Source organism: Dipodomys merriami, unplaced genomic scaffold (assembly GCF_024711535.1).
Source record: "Dipodomys merriami isolate MVZ:Mamm:240054 unplaced genomic scaffold, mDipMer1.0.p SCAF_62, whole genome shotgun sequence".
Classification (NCBI taxonomy): Eukaryota; Metazoa; Chordata; class Mammalia; order Rodentia; family Heteromyidae; genus Dipodomys; species Dipodomys merriami.
This window is the reverse complement of record NW_027206202.1, coordinates 5,018,484-5,040,471: the sequence shown is the minus strand read 5'-3', so window position 1 is coordinate 5,040,471 and position 21,988 is coordinate 5,018,484. Positions and strand designations below refer to the sequence as shown.

Here is a 21,988-nt window from a genome sequence, read left to right as displayed (position 1 = left end):
GGCCCACGCCGGCCCAGCGCGCCAAAAAGCCCTCAGCCAATCAAAGCCTCCGCTGGGTCTGCGTAGGCACAGCCGGGGGATCGCCGAGTACCGGCGCAGGGCCGTATAGAGGAAAGCCGAGCGATCGATGGGAACGGAAGTGAAGGAACAGCCGGAAGTAGCCGGAATCTCAGCCATCCAGGTGTTGACAGCATCCCCCGGTGCTGAGAGGCTGGGGCAGCGGCCATGGAGCTGAGTGAGCAGCTCTACAACAAGTCAGAATACATCGAGACGGTACCGGAGGGCCCTGCCCTGCCCTGGCGGAGTCTGCGGCCTTTCGAGGCCTGGCGGGAACCCCACCCTGGCCCCTCCCCACCCTTCCCGGGGTCCCCCCTGCGCGTGGTCCGGGTAGCCTAGAGCCCCGTGGGGCGTCCGAGGTTGTTGTTTAGTCGCTGGCGGATGAGGTCTGGCTTTTTGTGTAGGTTCCGGATGTTTGTGCTGGAATGAAATGCTGTCCCACTAGCGATGATAACTTCAGGCCCTTTTAAAACTATCTTTTAAACGTTTTGTGCTCATTTAGCATATATATGTGCATATATATATATGTGTGTGTGTGTGATACGTTGTTACTATAATATATAAACACGTAATATGTAAACAGTATCTAAAACATTACATATTTATATGTAATATGTGTAATGTTCCTTGTGTATACATGTATTTCTACTATAATTGTACATAACCTACTACATATATAGTATATGTAGCTAAATGAAATTGCTTATATATATGTAATTATGAGTATATGTATGTTATGTATATACTATATAGCATACATATTCATAGTTGTACATGATGAATTATATATATCATATATGTAGTGGTATGTCTACTGCATGCAGTATTTATATACATATATACAGATATGCTACGTACATACTATATAGCATACATATTCATAGTTATACATGTTCTATATAACTATGCATATTACACATGTAGTAGTATATATACATGCACATACTATATATAATATTATAGTCCACATAATGTATGTGTAAAATTCTGCAAATAGCAGGTGCCAATGGCTCATGTCTGTAAGCTACTCAGGAACCTGAGATCTGAGGATTGCGGTTTGAAGCCAGCCCAGGCAGGAAAGCACATGAGATTCTTATCTCCAATTAATTACCAAAAAGTGGCACTGTGGCTCAGGTGGCACAGCACCAGCCTTGAGTGAAAAAGCTAAGGGAGGGCACCCTGGTCCTTAGTTCAAGCTCCAGGACTGGCACATATACACACACAAAATCAGGAAACAGAGTAAGTGTACATTTGAGGTTATTTTTTTTTCTGTTGTAATCTCACAACACATAATATTAAAGTTGTTACCCTCATTCTAGGGATGTAAAACAGGATGGAACCAGGATTTGAATCGCCACTAAGCTATAGGCCTGCCACATACAAATTCGGGATCCCATTCCCTGAATTTTTGTTTCATTCCATTGTTCTGTTGTTTTTGTTTGCTAGTATCAAATTTTGAATTCAAGGCCTCACCTAGTGCTTGCTATGATGTTCTATCACTGGAGCCATGTCTGCAAAGCCCTGCTTTTTTTGCAGATTGTTTTGGAGATAGAATGTAGTAGTGAACTTTTTTGCCTAGCCTGTCATAGAACTAAGATTGTCCACATCTCAGTCTTCTGAGTTACTAAGGTTACAGGCTTCACTCACTTGCACCGGCCTGTTGCTATTTTTTTTTTTTTTTTTGGCCAGTCCTGGGGCCTGAATTCAGGACCTGGGTACTGTCCCTGAGCTTCTTTTGCTCAAGGCTAGCACTCTACCACTTGAGCAACACACAGCACCGCTTCTGGCTTTTTCTGTTTATGTGGTGTACTGAGGAATCAAACCCAGGGCTTCATGCATGCTAGGCAAGCACTCTAGCACTAAGTCACATTCCCAGCCTTGATCTTTAATTTCCTAATCCATCCTTGCTTTTTTGAGATCCTGGATTCATTCCAATTTACTCTGCATGTGTGCTTCTGTGTGCACTGTGTATGCATGCATGTTAAGGAAGCATTCTACCGCTGGATAATGTGTATGTTGGTACTGAGGCTTAAACTCAGGGCCTCTTATTGCTTGGCTTTTTTCTCAAGGCTGTCCCTCTACCAGCTGAGCTACGTGTCCACTACCATATTTTTGTTACTTAATTAGAGATGCTTCTCACAGTGTTTTGTTTTTGTTTTTGTTTTTTGGCCAGGAATTGCTTTGAATTGTGATCTCCAGACCTCAGCTTCCTAAGTAGCTAGGATTTATAGGTGTGAGTTACCAATACCCAGCGTTATTCCATTTTAGACTATATTCCATGTCGAATTATTTCCTTTCCAGTATGAGCTAACTTGGTGGAAAACTATAGCCCACTTTGCTCACCCCAGTATCTGTTTCCTTTCAGGCCTCTGGAAATAAAGTGAGTCGCCAGTCAGTGTTGTGTGGAAGCCAGAATATTGTTCTTAATGGCAAGGTAAGGGACAAAGCCAGCTTCAGGACTCAAAGCTCTGCTTGCTTTTCACCAATTATCACATTCAGTGGATAGACAAAATGTCATCCTGTCTCCTGTTTATTGTTGTGTATTTTCAATTCTCTTTTTTTCCTTCTCCAAATTTTTTAATATGTGTGGTTATGACATTTATCTATGTGTATAGTACTTCTGTCATATTTATTTCCAATCATTTTTGGGCCTCTTTCCCCTCCTACTGTTGCAATATAAAGAGTCTCCACTAATTCCACTGTTCCAGGAGAATTTAGGGATTTTCTTTTTTCTTTCTTTTCTTTTTTGGGGGGGAGGGTAGGGGTGGTAGTTCTAGGGCTTGAACTCAGGGTCTGGGCACTGTTCCTGGGCTTCTGTGCTCAAGGCCTAGTGCTTTACCACTTTGAGCCATAAGCACCATTTCCAGCTTTTTGATAGTTAATTGGAGATATGAGTCGCACAGACTTTCCTGCCTGGGATGGCTTTGACTGTAATCCTCAGATCTCAGCCTCCTAAGTAGCTAGGACTAGAGGCATGAGCCACCAATTCCAGGCTATACTAGAATTTATCAGGAAAGAAATAGTGTTTGTGGTAGTAGAGCACCAGCCTAGTATGCTTGAGGCCCTGAGGTTGAGTCCTAGTTCCACTGAAAATAAGTAGAAATGTTTAGTAGTTGCTCAGACCCACCATTTCTGTATTTATTTATTTATTTATTTTGTCGGTTGTTGGGCTTGAACTCTTGGCCTGGGCACTGTCCCTCAGCTCTTTAGCTCAAGGCTAGAGCTCTGCAATTTGAGTCACAGCACCACTTCCAGCTTTTTCTGCTTATGTGGTGCTGAAGAATGGAACCCAGGACCTCATGCATGCAAGGCAAGCGCTCTACCCCTGAGCCACTTTTCTACCCCCCCCCATTTCTGTATTTAATTACAAAATTTAATTATTTCTGTCTTTCTCATAAGTAAGAGAAGGTTTTTGAAAATCTTTTAGCTAATTCTTAGGCACTTTCCATGACTGTAAGGAAGACTTTTTCTGGTGATGAAATATGTGTAAATATAGTTGCTTTGGCAAAAGTGACTATTGTAACTATTTCAGAGTATACAATTAAATGTCATTATTAATGGTCTCACATTGGGCACTGGTGGCTCATGCGTGTAATCCAAGCTACTCAGGAGGCTGAGATCTGAGAATCATAGTTCAAAGCCAGCCTGGAGAGGAAAGCTGGAGAGACTCTTTTTTTTGGGGGGGTCCAGTCGTGGGGCCTGAACTCTGGGCCTGTGCGCTGTCCCTCAGCTCTTCAGCTCAAGGCTAGTGCTCTACCACTTGAGCCACAGCGCCACTTCCGGCTTTTTTTATTTTGCTTATGTGGTGCTGAGGAATGGAACCCAGGGCCTCAGGCATGCAAGGCAAGCGTTCTACCACTGAGCCACCTTCCCAGCCCCTGGAGAGACTCTTTATTCCAATTAACCACAAGAAAACTGAAAGTGGATTTGTGACTCAAAGTTGTAGAGTGCTAGACTTGAGCAAAAAAGCTTAGGGACAGCACCCAGGGCCTAAGTTCAAGCCCCACAACTGACAAAAAAATAAATAGTAGTAGTATTCATCACAACTTCTTTCCAAAACTTTATTACCCTACATAGAAACTCAGCACCCATTAAGGAATAATTCTCAGTTTTGCTGTCTTCTTCTTAGCCCTTGGTAGCCTCAATCTATTTCATCTCTTCCTTCCCGTGTGTGTGTGTGTGTGTGTGTGTGTGTGTGTGTGTGTGTGTGTGTGTGTGTGTGTGTGTGTGTGTGTGTGTCAATCTATTCCATCTCTTCCTTCGTGTGTGTGTGTGTGTGTGTGTGTGTGTGTGTGTGTGTGTGTGTGTCAGAACTCAGGGTTTGGGTGCTATCTCTGAGCTTTTGTACTCAAATCTAGATCTACTATTTGAGTCACAGCTCCATTTTCAGCTTTTTGGTGCTCAATTGGAGATAAAGAGTCTCATGAACTTTCCTGCCCTGGCTGGCTTGGAACTTCAGTCCTCAGATCTCAGCTTCCTGAGTAGCTGGGATTACAAGCATGAGCAACTTCTGGCTTTTTGTTGTCTAATTGACAATAAAAGTCTCATAGACTTTGCTTCCTGGGCTGGCTTTGAACTGAGATTCTTCCATCTCAACCTCATAAGTAGCTAGAATTACAAGCATAAACCACTGGAACTCAGTTTTTGTTTTTGTTTTTTAATGTTGGTCCTGAGGGATAAACTAGGGTCCAGGCACATTCTCTGAGCTTTTGTTCTCAATGCTAACACTTGAGCCACAACTCCATTTCCAGCTTTTTTTGGTGATTAACTGGATAAGAGTCTCATGGACTTTCCTATTCAGGCTGGCTTCGAACCATGATCTTCAGATTACAGGCATGAGCCATCAGTGCTAGGCTCAGAATTTTTTTTAACCTCATTTCCTTATTTAGTAGACATTTTGTGAATGCCAAGTGCAGGGCACTAACCTCCCTAAATTTCAAGATGGGTTACTGAAGCCGGGCACTGGTGGCTCACATCTGTAGTCCTAGCTACTCAGAAGGCTGAGATCTGAGGATCAGGTTCAAAGCCAGCCTGGACAGCAAAGTCCATGAGACTCTTATCTCCAATGATCCACCAGGAAACTGGAAATGGCGCTGTGGCTCAAGTGGTAAAGTGGTAGCCTTGAGCTGAAGAGCTCAGGGACAATGCCCACGAACGACAAAAAAAAAGAAAAGAAAAAGTTACTGAGCCCCTTCAGGCAGTCTCTGGAGAAAGCTGCAGTAGAGTAGGTGATCTCTGTCCCAAAGCTAGGGGATGAAGCACAACTTTAATGGGTCCATTGGTGGGAACATACAGATTGAGAGAATCAGGAATTTGAGGAGAAATGGAAAAGTAGGAGCTGCTGGGATAGTCACTGGGAAAGTACTCCAGGCCTGGGGGTGAAGGTGGACCTGAATGAATCAACAAAGACATATAAACTAAGTCTGCTGTAGGAATTCTCAATAAACAATTGCTTATTCAAATTCAGTGAGTCCTATTCATGAGTATAAAGGGCAGAGGGCATGGTTCAAGTGGTAGAGCTCTTGACTGGCGTGCCCTAGGCCCTGGCTTCAGTCCCCACTACTAAACATACCCATACACACATACACACAGTATATGGGACCATCTCCAGTGGCAGTCTGCAGGCAATGTGGAGGGCAATGCTCCTTCCTCACAAGTTAGCCCTTTTGACAGAACATTTGGTACAGTGGATCCTAACATAACTGTCATCAGTGTCCTGTGGTATATCACTTTGTCATGCTTTCAGCTGTGCTGGTGACTTTGAATATCTGCTTTGTTTTGTAGACCATCATCATGAATGACTGTATTATCCGAGGAGATCTGGCAAATGTAAGAGTTGGACGCCACTGCGTGGTGAAAAGTCGTAGTGTCATAAGACCACCATTCAAGAAGTTCAGCAAAGGGTATGTAATTCAATAGCCTTCCTGTCCTGGGACAGGTGTTGCTACCCACAACTTTGTAGAAAGGTTGAATTGTGTTCTGAGTAGGTCCATCCTGTTACCTGAGGGTTGAGTAAGAGTTCACCATAATGAACGCAGCTCTGATGGTGGTTATCTTAATCTGGCTGATGCTTGGTAGACTGAGTCTGCCCAAGCTGGCAAGAGCAATGAGGTTTGATTTACCACATGTAGTCATATTTGTATTGAGTAAAGAGCCAGGCACCAGTGACTCACCCCTATAATCCTAGCTATTCAGTGGGTTGAGATCTAAGGATCTTGGTTTGAAGTCAGCCAAGGCAGTAAGGTCTGTAAAACTTTTATCTCCAATTAACTGCCAAATAACTGGAAGTGGAACTGTGGCTCAAGTGGTAGAGCTCTAGCTTGAAGCATAAAAGCTCAGGAACAGTGCCCTGGCCCTGAGTTCTAGCCCCAAGACCAGCATTTAAAAAAAAAAAAGTATAATTTTTCATTTAAAATTACAACACTAGGATTGGGAATGTGACTTAGTGGTAGAGTGCTTGTCTAGCATGCATGAAGCCCTGGGTTTGATTCCTCAGTACCACATAAACAGAAAAAGCCAGAAGTGGGCACTGTGGCTCAGTGGTAGAGTGCTTGCATTGAGCTGAAGAGCTCAGGGACAGCACTCAGGCCCAGAGTTCAGGCCCCACGACCGACCAAAAAAAAAAAAACTATAATACTATCTCCAGGTATGGTGGCACATGCCTGGATTCCTAGCATTCAGGAGGCCAAGGTAGCAGGATCACAAGTTCCAGGCGAGTGTGGGCTACATAGCAAGGCCCTGATTCAAAATGATTAAAAACAAGAATATCAGTATTACTATTGAGTATGATTCCATCAGAGAATCCATTGTTGCACAAGGAGGAGAGACTAAAAATAGGACTAGATTAATAACAAAGATGTAAGTAAATCTTGAGTCATGGAAGACAAATGTTTTGATGAAAACAAGAAAGTACAAGTGAGTAAATGCCTACTTTATGTGAGTTCTAGTCCAGATACCTAAAATGTGATGTAATAAGTATGGTCAGTGGCATTGGAGGAGTGTGAGACAATGTGGTCTCCCCCCATCCTCCCCTCCCCCTCCCCCTCCCCCTCCTCCTCCTCTTCCTCCTCCTCTGCCTCCTCCTCCTCCTCCTCTTCCTCTTGCTCTCCTTCTTTTCCTTTTCCCTCTCTCCTTCCCTTTCTCCCTCTCTTTTCCCAGGGTTTGAACTAAGGACCTAGATGCTGTCCCTGAACTTTTCTGCTCAAGGCTAATGCTCTACAACTTGAGCTATACCTCCACTTCCCAGCATTTTTGGTAGTTAATTGGAAAGAAGAGTCTCACAGACTTTCCTGTCCAGGCTGGCTTTGAACCACAGTCTTTGGATCTCAGCCTCCTGAGTAGCTAGGATGACAGGTGTGAACCATAGGCATCCAGCATGGTTTTTCTCTTGATTGTACTTCTCTGGGACAGTGTATCCCTTACGTGGACTGTGGCACTTAGTAGGTACACTGTAAATACAGTGAATGAATAAAGTTGAAGGATAGTGGGTACTGGAAATTGTAGCCCATGAACTTTTTGTTGAGATTATAATCTGTGGCTTTAGAATCCTTGACCTAAAGCTCATCACCTTGATCTTTCATTGTTCATCTTCTTTTCCTTCTCTAGTGTTGCATTCTTTCCTTTACATATCGGGGACCATGTCTTTATTGAGGAAGACTGTGTGGTCAACGCCGCTCAGATTGGTTCTTATGTTCACGTGGGCAAGAACTGTGTGATTGTGAGTATGGTGACTTGGCTACCTAAGCAGCCTCATTCCCCTCCCCTCCATGCCTTGGGAGGACAGGGCAGAAGTAATGCCTTCCGAGGATGCATCTTCTTACTAGATATGCAGTGTTTTCTTGGTGTTAATTATTATGCCATCCAGGTGCTCGTGGCTTATGTCTATAATCCTAACTACTTAGGAGGCTGAGATCTGAGGGTCACAGTTAGAAACCAGCTTGGGGAGGAGACTCTGAGATTTTTTTTTTTTTACTTATTTTATTGGTCTTGGGGCCTGGACACTGTCCCTGAGCTGTTTTGCACAAGACTAGCACTCTACCACTTGGAGGCACTTGTGGTTTTCTGGTGGTTCATTGGAGATAAGAGTCTCACAGATTTTCCTGCCCAGGTTGGCTTTGAACCATGATCCTGAGATCTCAGCCTCCTGGATAGCTAGGATTGAAGGAGTGAGCCACCAGTGCCCAGCTGTGATTCTTATCTCAAGTTAACCACCAAAAAGCTGGAAATGGAGCTATGGCTCAAGTGGTAGGGTGCTAGCCTTGAATTAAAAAAAAAAAAATGTTGGGGCTGGGAAGGTGGCTCAGTGGTAGAGCACTTGCCTTGCATGCATGAGGCCCTGGGTTCGATTCTCAGCACCACATAAGAAAAAAGCCGGAAGTGGCGCTGTGGCTCAAGTGATAGAGCGCTAGCCTTGACAGCGCCCAGGCCCAGAGTTCAGGCCCCACAACCGGAAAAAATAAAAAAATTAAAAAAAAAAAAATTAAAAAAAAAAAAAATGTTGAGACAGGTCCAGGCCCTGAATTCAAGTCCTAGGACTGGCTCAAAAAAATTTTTTTTTAATACATAAACTGGCTGGTTTTTCTTCCATATGTTAAGCTTTTTCCTTTAATGACTTGATTTAATCCTTGCAACCATGCCAGGCATTGTCCCTGTTTTCAGATGAGAAGACTGAAACCATATATGTAGAAGGACTTGAAAAAAACTAGTGAGGAGCCAGGTGCTAATGGCTCACACCTGTGATCCTAACTACTCAGGAGGCTAAGATCTGAGGATCTTGGTTCAAAGCCAGCCTGGGCAAGAAAGTCCATGAAATTCTTATCTCCAATAAACTACAAAGGAAATGCTAGAAATGGTGCTGTCCCTCAAGTGGTAGAGTGCTAACCTTGAGCAAAAGAGACTCAGGGACAGTGCTGAGGCCCTGAGTTCAAGACCCAGGACCAGCAAAAAAAAAAAAAAAAAAGGAAAAGAAAGCGAGTAAGGAGTAGAGCCAGGATTTACTCTACACATTTTTGAGTAGCTCTATGGGCCACTTGTTGTTTTCCTTCAGAGAGTGTGGGTCTGGGGGCAAGTCAATGTTGGCACATTAAATGAGAGGAGCTTGAGCATTCCGGGGAAGGGATTGGCAGGTGAATGTCAGAGACACCAGTGGCCATCCTGTCAGGATAGTAGAGGGCCCTGATACACCCATAGCAACACCCCTAGGGCCTGGTGCATAAGCATGTAGGCCTCCATTCTTTCTTGGATTTCTTGCTGGTCCTAGACAAAGAGCTTTATTTCTACTGGGGTTTCTCAGAACCCTAGGAGAGCTGATCTGTAGTGTTTAGGGAAAATGCTTCCTACATTTCAGCTCTATGAAGCCAAAATCAAGCTCATGTTTCTTCAATGGTCACCCCATGAATGCAGATCCAGCTCTCTTGCTCCATATAAGACTCAGACTCTAAAGTATCAAAACCCTGCAGAAGCCATGCAGTGGATGTTCCTAGAGCCAGCAGGGCTCTAGGTGGACAGCACTGGCGAAACCCAGCTCAGAGAAAACCATTCCTTTGCCACTATAATAGCTAGGTTTCCTTTCCTGTGTTAAGCTTTTTCCTTCAGTCACTTGCTTCTCAGTGTGGTCATTGTGCAGACATCTCAGAGGAACGCCTTAGTATGTGTGCAGACAGAATGTTTAGGAGAAGATGAAAAGTTGATTCCAGAACAGAAGGGAGAAGAACAGAGATGATGGCAGGAAGGGAAAAAGGAAAGGGCTAGCCAGCAGAGGGTGTTGACAGAGTAGATAATGCACAACACGATGGAAAGTAGAGCCAGAAGTAGAACCTGATTTCATGCTCATCAGGCTCCAGGGATCATAAGAACAAATCTTCATCCCTGTTCTTTCCTCTGGGGTTTGATGGTCATGGGAGGAAGGAAGATGGCTGCTTCAGACACTTTCTGTCCTCTGGAAGCCCCAGGGGAGATGCTGCTTTTCCCAGCAGTCCCAGTGGGACCTGTGGCTGCGGTTCACTAGACTTAGTTAATTCAGACACCAGTTTCTAAAGCAGTCATCCTGATCAGACTCAGCTTTTGGGGGGCGGAGGGGAAGGACCGTGGAGCTCAAATGGGCTGGAGATTAGACTGAGGTAGCTCCCAAGGAAAGTGAAGGTTCTGTGGCGAGAAGGAAGAGGAGCAAAACAGATGATTAAACTGAGTACTTGCAAGACCAAAGCTTACATTATCTCCAGTGCCTAAGATAACCTGTAGTGTCCCTAGCATACAAACCTTCCCCCCAAAATGCACTGGTGTGCATGGGGATACACACATCACACCCCCACACTCCTCTCTCAGCCTCATCAGGTTCTACCCAAAGCAAGTAATTGAGACCAAGCCTCTTGTCACTGTCCCTGGCTATGATGTAATATCCAAAATGGAGAAAACAGAGAATAGCTTGCACAGGAGAAAACGTTTACTCCCAATCCTGATGTGTTTCCTTTAATAATACTTGGATTTCAGGGACGCCGGTGTGTGTTGAAAGATTGCTGCAAAATTCTTGACAACACAGTATTGCCTCCAGAAACCGTGGTCCCACCCTTCACCGTCTTCTCAGGATGCCCAGGTAACCTTGGCTTGGTTGCTTTTATTTCAGCCTCCTTAAAACTCAATATTATTTTCCATCACAAAAGTAATGCATGCTGGCTAGGAATGTGGCTTAGTGGTAGAGTGCTTGCCTAGCATGAATGAAGCCCTGGGTTCAATTCCTCCATACCACATACCCAGTAAAAGCTGGAAGCGACACTGTGGCTAAAGTGGTAGAGCTCTAGCCCAGAGCTCAGGGACAGAGTCGAGGCCCTGAGGTCAGGCCCCGGGCCAGGCCAAAAAAAAAAAAATAATGCATGCAACTCCCATCTCTGATCATGAACTTAAGAGTTAGTGAACTTAAGAGCTCACCAGTTACAAAGTACTTTGGAATGCTCTTTGTTTTTTTTTTTTTTTTTTTTTTTTTTTAATTTTTTTTTATTGTAGAGATACTATACAGAGGGTTACAGCTACATGAGTGAGGCAATGAGTACACTTCCACTTCCTCTTGAACATTGTTACCCCCTCCACCGTTTTCCCCCCACCATCCCCTCCCTCCCTCCCTTCCCCAAGGTTCTTTTTTTTTTTTTTTTTTTTTTGATCGTGATTAAGTGATTACTTAATTTCCGGAAATTCACAGTATTGTGGAATAATGATGCTCATTTAAAGTCACAAGTTCATTCTAACTTTCCTGGAGCAAATTGTCTATCACAGTCTGTAATATATAACGGTGCTCATATGTTATATACCATATATGTGATCAGCAGCATGGGGATATTTAGTAGTGGTTCAACCAGATGAGTGGGAGTTCTTTGTTTCTTAAGTCCTGTTAGTTTTGTCATATCACCTAACCTTTTGGATTCATCATCCACTTATCAGGGAGACCATGTACTGTTTGTCTCTTCGTTCTTGGCTTACCTCGCTCAACATGATTCCTTCTAGCTCCATCCATTTCCCTGCAAATGCCATTATTTTGTCATTTCTAATGGCTGCATAATATTCCATTGTGTATAGATACCACAATTTTTGGATCCATTCATCTGTGGTGGGGCATCTAGGTTGTTTCCATATCCTAGCTATTGCGAACAGTGCTGCAATAAACATGGAGGTGCACGTGTCCTTGTATATTGGTTCCTGTTGTTCAGGGTAGATGCCTAGAAGTGGTATGACTGGGTCGTAAGGGAGGTCAATCTTTAGCTTTCTAAGGACCCTCCAGACTGCTTTCCAAAGTGGTTGTATGAGTGTACATTCCCACCAGCAGTGTAATAGCGTTCCTCGTTCTCCACATCCCCTCCAGCATTTGTCGTTGGCTGATTTGTGGATGTGGGACATTCTGACTGGGGTAAGGTGGTATCTCAGGGTTGTCTTTATTTGCATTTCCTTCACCACCAGGGATGATGAACATTTCCTCATGTGTTTCTTTGCCATTTTTATTTCTTCATTTGAGAAGTCCCTCTTTAGTTCCCTTGCCCATTTAGTAATTGGTGTGTTGGGTTTGGGAGGGATTAGTTTCTTGAGTTCCCTGTATATACAGGATGTTAACCCCTTGTCTGATATATTGCTGGTAAATATTTTTTCCCAATTAGTTGGTTGTCTTTCTAGCTTGGTTGCGATAGCTTTATCTGTGCAGAAGCTTTTTATTTTAAGGTAGTCCCATTTGTCGAGTCTCTCTCCAATTTGTTGTGACCCTGGGACTCTGTTCAGGAAGTTCCTTCCTGTGCCTATTAGTTCAAGTGTCTCTCCTACTCTGTCCTGCAGTAGTTTCAGAGATTCAGGTTTAATGTTAAGGTCTTTAATCCATTTTGAGTTGATGTTGGTGCATGGTGATAGGCTGGGGTCCACTTTTAGTTTTCTGCATGTGGCTGCCCAGTTTTCCCAGCACCAACGGTTGAAGAGGCTGTGTTTCTTCCATTGTATGTCTTTGGCTCCTTTGTCGAATATCAGCTGGCTGTAGGCCTGTGGATTTATTTCTGGATCTTCTATTCTGTTCCATTGGTCTTCGGGTCTGTTTTTGTGCCAGTACCATGCTGTCTTTGTTATTATAGCTCTGTAGTAGAGTTTGAAGTTCGGCATGGATAGCCCTCCCATATTGTCTTTATCCCCTAGAATTGTTTTGGCTATTCTAGGTCTTTTGTTGTTCCATATGAATTTTTGGACTGTTTTCTGTATTTCAGTGATGTACGTCATTGGGATTTTAATAGGAATTGCGTTGAATTTGTATATTAGTTTTGGAAGTATTACCATCTTTACTATATTAAGTCGGCCTATCCAGGAGCATGGGAGGTCTTTCCATTTCCTAGTGTCTTCTGCAATTTCTTTCTTTAACTTTTTATAGTTCTCATTAAATAGTTCTTTTACATCTTTGGTTAGGTTAATTCCTAAATATTTTATTTTTCGGGAGGTTATTGTGAATGGGGTTGCTCCCTTTATTTCCCTCTCTTCCTGTACATTATCAGTGTATAGGAAGGCAACTGATTTTTGTGGGTTTATTTTGTATCCTGCTATTTTGCCGAAGTGATTTATGATTTCTAAGAGTTTGGGGATGGAGTTTTTGGGATCGTGGAGGTATAGTATCATGTCGTCTGCAAAAAGGGATAGTTTAACTTCTTCTTTTCCTATGAGGATCCCTTTAATGTCTTTTTCTTGCCTTATTGCCCTGGCTAAGGGTTCTAGGACTATATTGAAGAGGAGTGGAGACAGTGGGCATCCTTGCCTTGTTCCTGATTTTAGGAGAATTGGTTGTAGCTTTTCCCCATTAAGTATAATATTGGCTATTGGTCTGTCATAAATGGCTTTTATTGTTTTTAGAAATGTTCCTTCTATTCCTATTTTCTCCAGAGCTTTTAGCATGAATGAATGTTGAATTTTGTCAAAGGCCTTTTCTGCATCTGTAGCGATAATCATGTGATTCTTGACCTTGGCTCTGTTGATATGTTGGATTACATTTATTGACTTACGTATGTTAAACCATCCCTGTGTCTCTGGGATGAAGCCTACCTGGTCATAGTGAATTATTTTTTTTATGTGTTTCTGGATTCTGTTAGCTAGAATCTTGTTAAGGATCTTTGCATCTGTGTTCATCAAGGAGATTGGCCTGTAATTCTCCTTTTTGGTTGGGTCTTTGCCTGGTTTGGGGATGAGTGTGATATTGGCTTCGTAGAATGAGTTTGGGATAGCTCCTTCCTTCTCTGTTTCTCTGAAGAGCTTGAGGAGTATGGGTATTAGTTCTTGTTTAAAGGTCTTATAGAATTCTGCTGTGAATCCATCTGGTCCTGGGCTTTTTTTTGTTGGAAGACTTTTGATAGCTTCCTGTATCTCATTATAGGATATTGGCTTATTTAATTGGTTAACTTCTTCTTTGCTCAGTTTGGGCAACTTGTATTTCTCTAAAAATGCATCCATTTCTGCCCGATTTTCTTCCTTTAGAGAGTATAGCTTTTGAAAGTAGTCTGTTAGAATTGTTTGGATATCTTGGGTACGTGTGGTGATGTTTCCCGTGGCATCCCTAATCCTATTAATATGGGTTTCCTCTCTTCTTTTTTTAATTAATCTAGCCAATGGGCCATCAATTTTGTTTATTTTTTCAAAGAACCAGCTTTTTGTTTGGTTTATTTTGGTTATGGTTTTCTGATTTTCTAATTGGTTAATCTCTGCTTTTAATTTGGTTATCTGGCTTCTTCTAGTAGCTTTAGGTTCCATTTTTTCCTGTTTTTCTAGCTGTTTTAATTGCAACATGAGATTATTTACTTGGTCTGTCTCCATTCTCTTGATGTGGGCACTGAGGGCAATAAATTTGCCCCTCAGGACTGCTTTTGCTGTGTCCCACAAGTTTCTTTGTGAGGTGTTTTCATTTTCATTGAGTTGTAGGAAATGCTTTATTTCTTCTCTGATCTCTTCTGTTATCCAGGCATTGTTAAGGAGTGTGCTGTTCAATTTCCATGTATTGGAGAAATTTCTGCTGTATGCTTTGTTATTGAGAGCTAGCTTGATTCCACTGTGGTCAGATAGGATACAGGGGATTATGTCGATCCCTTTGTATTTGCTTAAGTTCCTTGCATGAACTATGATATGGTCTATTTTGGAGAAAGTTCCATGAGCTGCTGAGAAGAATGTGTACTGTGTTGTTTTAGGGTGAAATACTCGGTAGATGTCAGTTAATTCCGCTTGCAGTATGGCCTCTCTTAATTCGGTAGCTTCTTTGCCAATCCTCTGGTTGGTAGACCTGTCCTTTGGTGAGAGTGGTGTGTTAAAGTCTCCTAGTATTATCGTATTGGGATCTATTTTATTCTGTAAGTTTGAGAGCATTTGTTTGACATATCTAGGTGCACCAATATTTGGGGCATATAAGTTGATGATGGTTATATCCTCCTCTTGGATTGTTCCCTTTATTAATATGTAGTGTCCGTCCTTGTCTTTCTGTACTGATTTTAATGAAAAGTTTATTTTGTCAGATATCAGGATAGCTACACCTGCTTTCTTACTGGGGGCGTTTGATTGGTAGATCCTTTTCCACCCCTTCACTCTGAGTTTGTTTGTATGTTTGGCTGAGAGGTGGGTCTCCTGAAGGCAACAGATGGATGGGTCTTGTTTTCTTATCCAGTCCTCAGTTCGTTTTCTTTTAATTGGCGAATTCAGCCCATTTATATTAAGAGAAAGTATAGAGAGATGCATTGTTGTCCCTGCCATTCCGTTTTCCTAAGTTTTTCTTTTTTCCTTTCCTCCTGTGCTTGCTCAGTTAGACTTTGAGTAATGCCTGTTTGGGGCAGGCCCCAGTTCCTGGCTGCTTTCTTCAGGTTGTGTCCCCCCTCTTAGAATTCTTTGTAATGCTGGCTTAATGTTTATGAATTCATTTAGTTTTTCTTTGCTATTAAAAGTTTTCAGTTCTCCATCAAATGTGAATGCTAGCTTTGCCGGGTAGATCAGTCTGGGTTGGCAGTTATTGGCTCTCAGGGCTCGTATGGTGCTTTCCCAGGCTTTTCTTGCATTCATTGTTTGTGTGGAGAGATCTGCAGTAATTCTTATTTTTTTCCCATTGTAGTATAGCTCCTTCTTCATTTTTGCTGCATGCAGGATTGTTTCCTTATTATTCAGATCTATCATTTTTACTATAATGTGTCTAGAAGTGTTTCTCCTGGGGTCTTGCTTGTTGGGTGTTCGATAAGCTTTTGTGATGTAGTTAAGATGGTCGTTTTTGAGGTGGGGAAAATTTTCATTGATTATCTTGTTAAATAGGTGTTGCATTCCCTTGCTCTGGAATTCCTCACCTTCGTCCACTCCAATTATGCGAAGGTTAAATTTTTTAGCATTATCTGCTTGCTCTTGAATATCCCTTTGGTTTAATTTGAGTAATTTTTCCATATCTGTCACTTTTTGGTCCAGTTGGTGTATTCTGTCTTCTGTATCTGACACTCGACCTTCCATTTCATTCACTCTGTTGACAGTGGCTTCTATTGTGGTTTGCATGGAGGAAATGGATCCCTTTATGGATTCAATGTTGGTTCTCAGAGTACTGATCTCACCTCTCAATGAGGTATGCATTACCTCTAATTTGGCGTTTATCTCACTTCTTATTGAGGTTTGTGCAGCTTCTATTTTTGCATGCATCTCTTGTTTGATACCCTGTATCTCTTTGGATAGTTCATCCTTGTGCTCTTTCAATTTCTGATAAATTTCTCGCTTTATTTCTTGAGTCATTGCCTCCAGCAACCCTTGGAAGTAGCCTTTGTCTTCCATTCCTGCTTTGCTCCCACTGGGGCTCTCCCCTGTGTGGCTGCTGGCTTTTGGGGTGAGCTTGCTGTCCTGGGTGGTAGTAAACCTTGTGATTTTTCTCTGTGATTTTCGCATGGAGGTTCAGGAGACTGCTCTTCAATTTTGTTTTGGTGTGTCTGTCTTTGCTTGGTTGCTGATTCTGTATTGGTAGAGAGAGTCTGTGCCTGATCTGGGTTCTGTTGGGAGCCTATTTCCAGCTGCTATTCTGACTTACTTAGGATTCTCAGCTCTCTGCTGTAGATTGCTGACAGTTCCTGCCTTTGGAAGGGTTGAGCAGCCTAGACTGCTTGTGTTTGCTCCTACGGGTGCTCTTGTGAAGAACAGATGCTCTGGATGCACTCTCCCAAATGCTGGAGTCTGCTATGGGCTCCTGATGTGTTTTTGTTTATTTGTTTTGGGCTGGTTGTGGGCTTGAACTCTAGGTTTGGGTGCTGTCCCTCAGCTTTTTCAGCTCAAGGCTGGCACCCTACCGTTTGAGCCACAGCACCACTTCTGACCCTTTTTGCTTTTGTGATGCTGAGGAATCAGATGCAGGGCCTCATACATCCAAGACTATCACTCTATTGCTGAGCCGCCTTAACAGTCTGAGCTCCTGCTTACTATCAGGTGCTGGCAGCCTGTGTTGCCCAATTCCCAGTCTAGGGTATATGGGTGGAGTTTTGGTGGGGTTTGGGCTTCTCTTGTCCTGGGCCTCCAGGTCTTTTGTTGTCACCGGCGTGCTTCCCGGGGGAGTGTTGTTTCCTGGTTTTCTCCCCTCTGTTGAGGCGTATGCTCAGCTTTTTACTTCAATTGGGAGGAGTTGGTTGTGTTGTTCAGGCGCCGGATCCCCGGGCTTGGTTCGGGCCCCAGCCTGGAGCGCGCTTGTTAGGCCTGTGCTGATGTGTATACCCCCTAGGTTATACAGCCTGGGGGACACAGTTCAAATTTCTTCTACTGTTGGTAGTCTTGACCCAGGGGCGCTGTTCCTGGCTTGGGCATTTAAGCTCCCTTCCAGGGGTGCTCTTGCTCTAGCCTGGCCAGCTGAGTGTGCTCCACGGGCTGGTGGAGCTCTCAAACAGTTCCCAGTTTTAGTGGGTCCTGTGGTCCGGGTGCTGGGGTAGGGAGTCTAGGTCAGGGTCTGGGGATTCCCTCCAGCTCTGGTCTCCCTTGAGGGATACACTTCCCCTGTGGGGTACTCACCCTGGAGCTGGTTGTTTCTGTGTGGTGTAGGTCGTCAGTTGTTGTTGCAATCCGGGCTGGGTTGGACGGTGGTGGCTCTGTGTGATTCTTTTCTGTCTCTGCCTCTGTCGAAGCTGTTGGGTCAAGAGTGTCCACGCTCAGGCAGCTTCTTCTCGGTACCTCTGGGGCCCAAGTGACCCCGCCGGGTTGTTGCGATCGTGATCGGGCGGGCGGGTGGTCTGCAGACAGGACCCTTTGTCGCGCAGAGCCGCTTTGGCGGGATGGAACCTCTCTGCTCGGGTGGAGAGTGCTGGATCGTTGCGATCGCGATCAGGCGGGCCGGGTGGTCTGCCGCAGGTCCTTTTGTCACTCTGCTGATGCCGAGCGGCTTTGGCGGGATGGAGCCTCTCTGCTCGGGTGGAGAGTGAGGGGTGGGGGTGGGATCCTCGTGGAGACTCCCGGCTGGTAGGTTTCTCTGTTCCTGGCGATCTGCTGTTCTGCAAACCAGTACCTGATGTTCTGAAAGTGGCCCCCTGTGTCTCTGCTGTTTCTCTGGGGCTCCCACAGCCCCAGCCGGGCCGGCTGGCCGGCGGCTTGGCGCGCTGCCGCGCGGCCAGTAAAGGTTGGGGGAGGGGGTCTTCGCTTTTCTCTGTTTTGATATTCTTTTCCTCTTTCTTTTTTGTTATTCTCCGCCTCTGGTTTTTCTCTGAGTGTTCGTCTTTTTGTTGTTGTCGGTCTCTTGGGGAGATTAAGCGTTGGAACTCGAACTCTCTTTTTGGTTGGAGAGCGCTGTGGCGTTTCCCTACTGCCCCGTCGCCATCTTGGTCCCCCCCTGGAATGCTCTTTGAACTAGGACAAGTTTCTTTTTTAAATGTATAACTGGCTTCTCAAGAAAATAAAGAACTTATTAAGAGGAAAGTAAAACCAAGTGCAGAGCTGACATAGCTAGAGATGAAGTCTTGCTAGCTGCCCACGGCAGAGACCCTCAAAACACCCCAAAAGGGCTTTCCCTCAAGAAAAGTTTGATGCAGAACCTATATGCCAGCAAGCAAGAAGAAGCATCTCTCACTGGCCTGGCCTCTGGTAGAAAAAAGACAAGTTGTCTCTAGAGAATTCATGCTGTGCTTTCTTATCTTGGTTGCACATTTGAATCTATATCTCCAGAAGAGCCAGGAATCCCCAAACTGAAATATCAGAATAAAACATGGTCTAACGCTAAGATGCTCTGAGCACTAGGAGGATTGATCAAGTACATGACCTCATCCTGTGCTGACAGGGGTTTCCCCCTAGTGGAACCCCTTGTGAACTGAATTCTAAATTACAAAGTCATAGGTGCTCCTCGCAGAAGACATAGAAAACATGGGAAAGCATTATGGAGGACACTCCCATGGCCCAGCCCCACCCAGGCTGGTCTTTTTCCTCCTGGTTATTTTACACAGTTGACATATTGCATCTACAAGACACATTGTGAATTCCCAGATGGAACGTGATAGGAAGAGGGAGTATGTGGCATCTACCACAGGGAGCATTGTTTTTCTTTCTTTTTTGTTTTTGTGCAGATGCTGAGGCTTGGTCTCAAGATCTGCGTACTGTCCCTGACCTTCTTTACCTCAAGGCTTTAGTAGTGCTCTATCACTTGAGCCACAGCTGCACTTTGGCTTTTTGGTGGTTCATTGCAGATAAGAGTCTCATGACCTTTTCTGACCAGGCTGGCTTCAAACCTCAGATCTCAGCCTCTTCTAAGTAGCTAGAATTGCAGGCATAAGCCTGTAATGAGCCTGGCTCATTGTTTGTTCATTTGTTTGTTTGTTTTTTAACTTAAATGTTTCATCACTCAACTCATTAAATAGCAATTTCCAAGATGTACAGATTCTTTGGGGAGCCAGTTGGCCGTTCTGCTGTCTCTTGCATATGCTTTTGCAGAGGAGGAAGAAATGCTTTTGTTTTGCTATTCTCTCCATATTGAGATTTCACTGTGAAAAACTTTAGCGGTTCTTAGCAAGTAATGGACCAGAACAGCCCCAGCAGTTGTTTTAAAGAATTGCCAGACATGGATCCAGTCAGAAGTGAAAAAAATGTGGCCAGAGAAATGCCTTTTTTTTTTTTTTTGGTCCGGTCATGGGCCTGAACTCTGGGCCTGGGCACTAACCCTTAGCTCTTCAGCTTAAAGCTAGCGCTGTACCACTTGAGCCACAGTGCCACTTCCGGCTTTTTTCTTTTTGCTTATGTGGTGCTGAGGAATCGAACCCAGGGCCTCATGCATGCAAGGCAAGCACTCTACCACTGAGCCACCTTCCCAGCCCAAGAAATGTCTTGATAGTGTGTGTGTGTGTGTGTGTGTGTGTGTGTGTGTGTGTGTGTGTGTGTGTGTGTGTGTGTGTGTGTGTGTGATAGTGTGTGTGTGTGTGTGTTGGCATTAGGGCTTGAACTCAGGATCTGGATGCTGTCCCTTAGCTTTTTCACTCAAAGCTGGAACTCTACTACTCGAGCCATGCCTCCACTTCTGGCTTTTTTTGTTGTTGTTGTTAATTGGAGATGAGAGTCTCACAGATTTTTCTTCCCCATGCTGGCTTCAAACTGTGATCCTCAGACTCTGCCTCCTGAGTTGCTAGGATAACAGGCGTGAGCCAGTGGCTCCTGGCTTAGTCTTTCTTAGCCATTTCAAGTTCCTTATTATCCACTTCTTCTGGTCACTGATGGCAGAAGACAGGGTAGCACTGCTGGGTATGTCGAATCCAAATAATGAACACTGGTGGAATGAAGCTCTGGTGGAGCTGTGTGCAGACATAGAGCTTTCTGTGCAGAGAAGGAAATGGATTTTGAGGTCCGTGGTGTCCGTGCCCCTTAGTGACTGGTAAGGTTTCTTCTGTGCCATTTCACAGATAGTGCCAGCTACCTGGATGCACTTTGACAGTCTCTGTCTTCTGGTACAGAGACATAGGGTACGGTATACTGTGCACAGTTCAGATCTCCACAGGATGCTCCTGAGTTGTGGAACAAAGAGGGAACCCAAGAGAAAGGATGGGGGTCAGGAGCCAGGCAGAAAATGCTGTGACAAATCGTAGCTTGGTCATTATGGATGATGTAGACCCACGCCATGTCTGCTACACAGAAATCTTGACACTTCAGACTCCCTGCTTTATTCTGCCCTAATGGAACTGCTTTTTAAAAGTTTATTCATCTTTGGGTGAGTAAATTCGAAGCAGCATCTCTTCCTGCCATCTATACATCCACACTCAGTTCAATCTCAGTTTAAACTCTGGATCACCACATATTCCCCCACCCCTCTTCCTCCACCCTACATCCTTAAGCCAGATCCTTAAAGAACCTTCTGCTGGGCACTGGTGGCTTACACCTGTAATCCTAGCTACCCAGGAGGCTGAGATCTGAGGATCATGGTTCAAGCTCCACGACCTACAAAGAGTGAGCCTTCTTATATGATCCTGCCTCCTGTGCAGCTGGGATTCTAGGCATGCGTCACTATGCCTAGCTAATTTGTTGAGAGAGCATCTCACTTCTTGTTCAGGCTGACCTGGAACTTAATCTCTGCTTCCTAAGTATCTTGAGATTAAGGCAGTAGCCACTGTTCTTAGCCCAGCACACTATTCTGTCAGTCTTAATCGGGTAGTTAGATGCTATAGGAAAAGAAAAGAACTCAGAGTGTAGACAGACTCCAGGTTAGAGCTGCAGCCCTCCTTGCTTGCTCTCTTGGCTGATCCGGGCCTCTTTCTCTTTCAGGACTCTTCTCAGGGGAGCTTCCAGAATGCACTCAGGAGCTGATGATTGACGTCACCAAGAGCTACTACCAGAAGTTTTTGCCACTGACGCAAGTCTAGTGTCTGCCTCTTGTGTTGAATTTGCGTGAGCACTAAGATAAACTTGGGGAACAAAGTGACCAGTCAATGTCTGTAGGAGCAATTATGTCCTTGCCATCTTCCATCTACCTTTTTTTTTTTTTAAGTTAGATTTTTCCAATCGTACAAGGCTCTAAGTGCTGAAGAATTTACTGAGAGCATCTGGAGGCGCCGTTGTCACGTGATATACCATACCTGACCTATCAGTGGTCACTGTGTACCACTAGCTAGAACTTGGAATCAGCTGTTCCCAGCCCCACAGCCTGCACATGCAGGATGCTGATGCTGGCTGAGAGGGGCCTCCAGAGCTGCACGTCCTCCCCTCCGTGCCCTAAACCCTACACCCATCACATCCCACTGGGAGCAGCTTCCCCGCTGCTCCCATTTGGCAGTGGCCGTAATTGTTCTTCATCCTGAGGAAAAGTGTTTGTAGTTTCAAGGTCCACACTGCTATTACAAGTCAAAAGTGCAGGATGGTTGGTGCTGCTCTTCTTTCCCAAGGGACTTCAGTTGGCGATGTGGTTAATAAAAAATGTTTGTTGTAGCATCCTGCTCTAAGGCCTTTGGCTTTCACTAGAATAGGGGAACCTCTGTACCGC

General features: G+C 44.3%; 1 protein-coding gene across 1 annotated transcript; it reads left to right on the top strand.

Moving 5' to 3' along the window:
* Positions 1-127: 127 nt before the first annotated feature.
* Dctn5 (dynactin subunit 5) lies at positions 128-21,936 on the top strand. The gene is made up of 6 exons (XM_070004325.1): positions 128-273; positions 2,423-2,491; positions 5,842-5,960; positions 7,663-7,774; positions 10,546-10,648; positions 21,274-21,936. The coding sequence occupies exons 1-6, from the start codon at positions 226-228 to the stop codon at positions 21,369-21,371; spliced, it is 549 nt and encodes a 182-aa protein (XP_069860426.1). The 5' UTR covers positions 128-225; the 3' UTR covers positions 21,372-21,936.
* The last annotated feature ends 52 nt before the right edge of the window (positions 21,937-21,988 follow it).

Bases quoted from the DNA above. Each gene is read 5' to 3' on its own strand.
- Dctn5 (XM_070004325.1), top strand. From the start codon at position 226: ATGGAGCTGAGTGAGCAGCTCTACAACAAGTCAGAATACATCGAGACG. The intron at 2,492-5,841 runs GTAAGGGACAAA...TTTGTTTTGTAG, and splicing joins ATATTGTTCTTAATGGCAAG to ACCATCATCATGAATGACTG. The intron at 10,649-21,273 runs GTAACCTTGGCT...TTTCTCTTTCAG, and splicing joins CGTCTTCTCAGGATGCCCAG to GACTCTTCTCAGGGGAGCTT.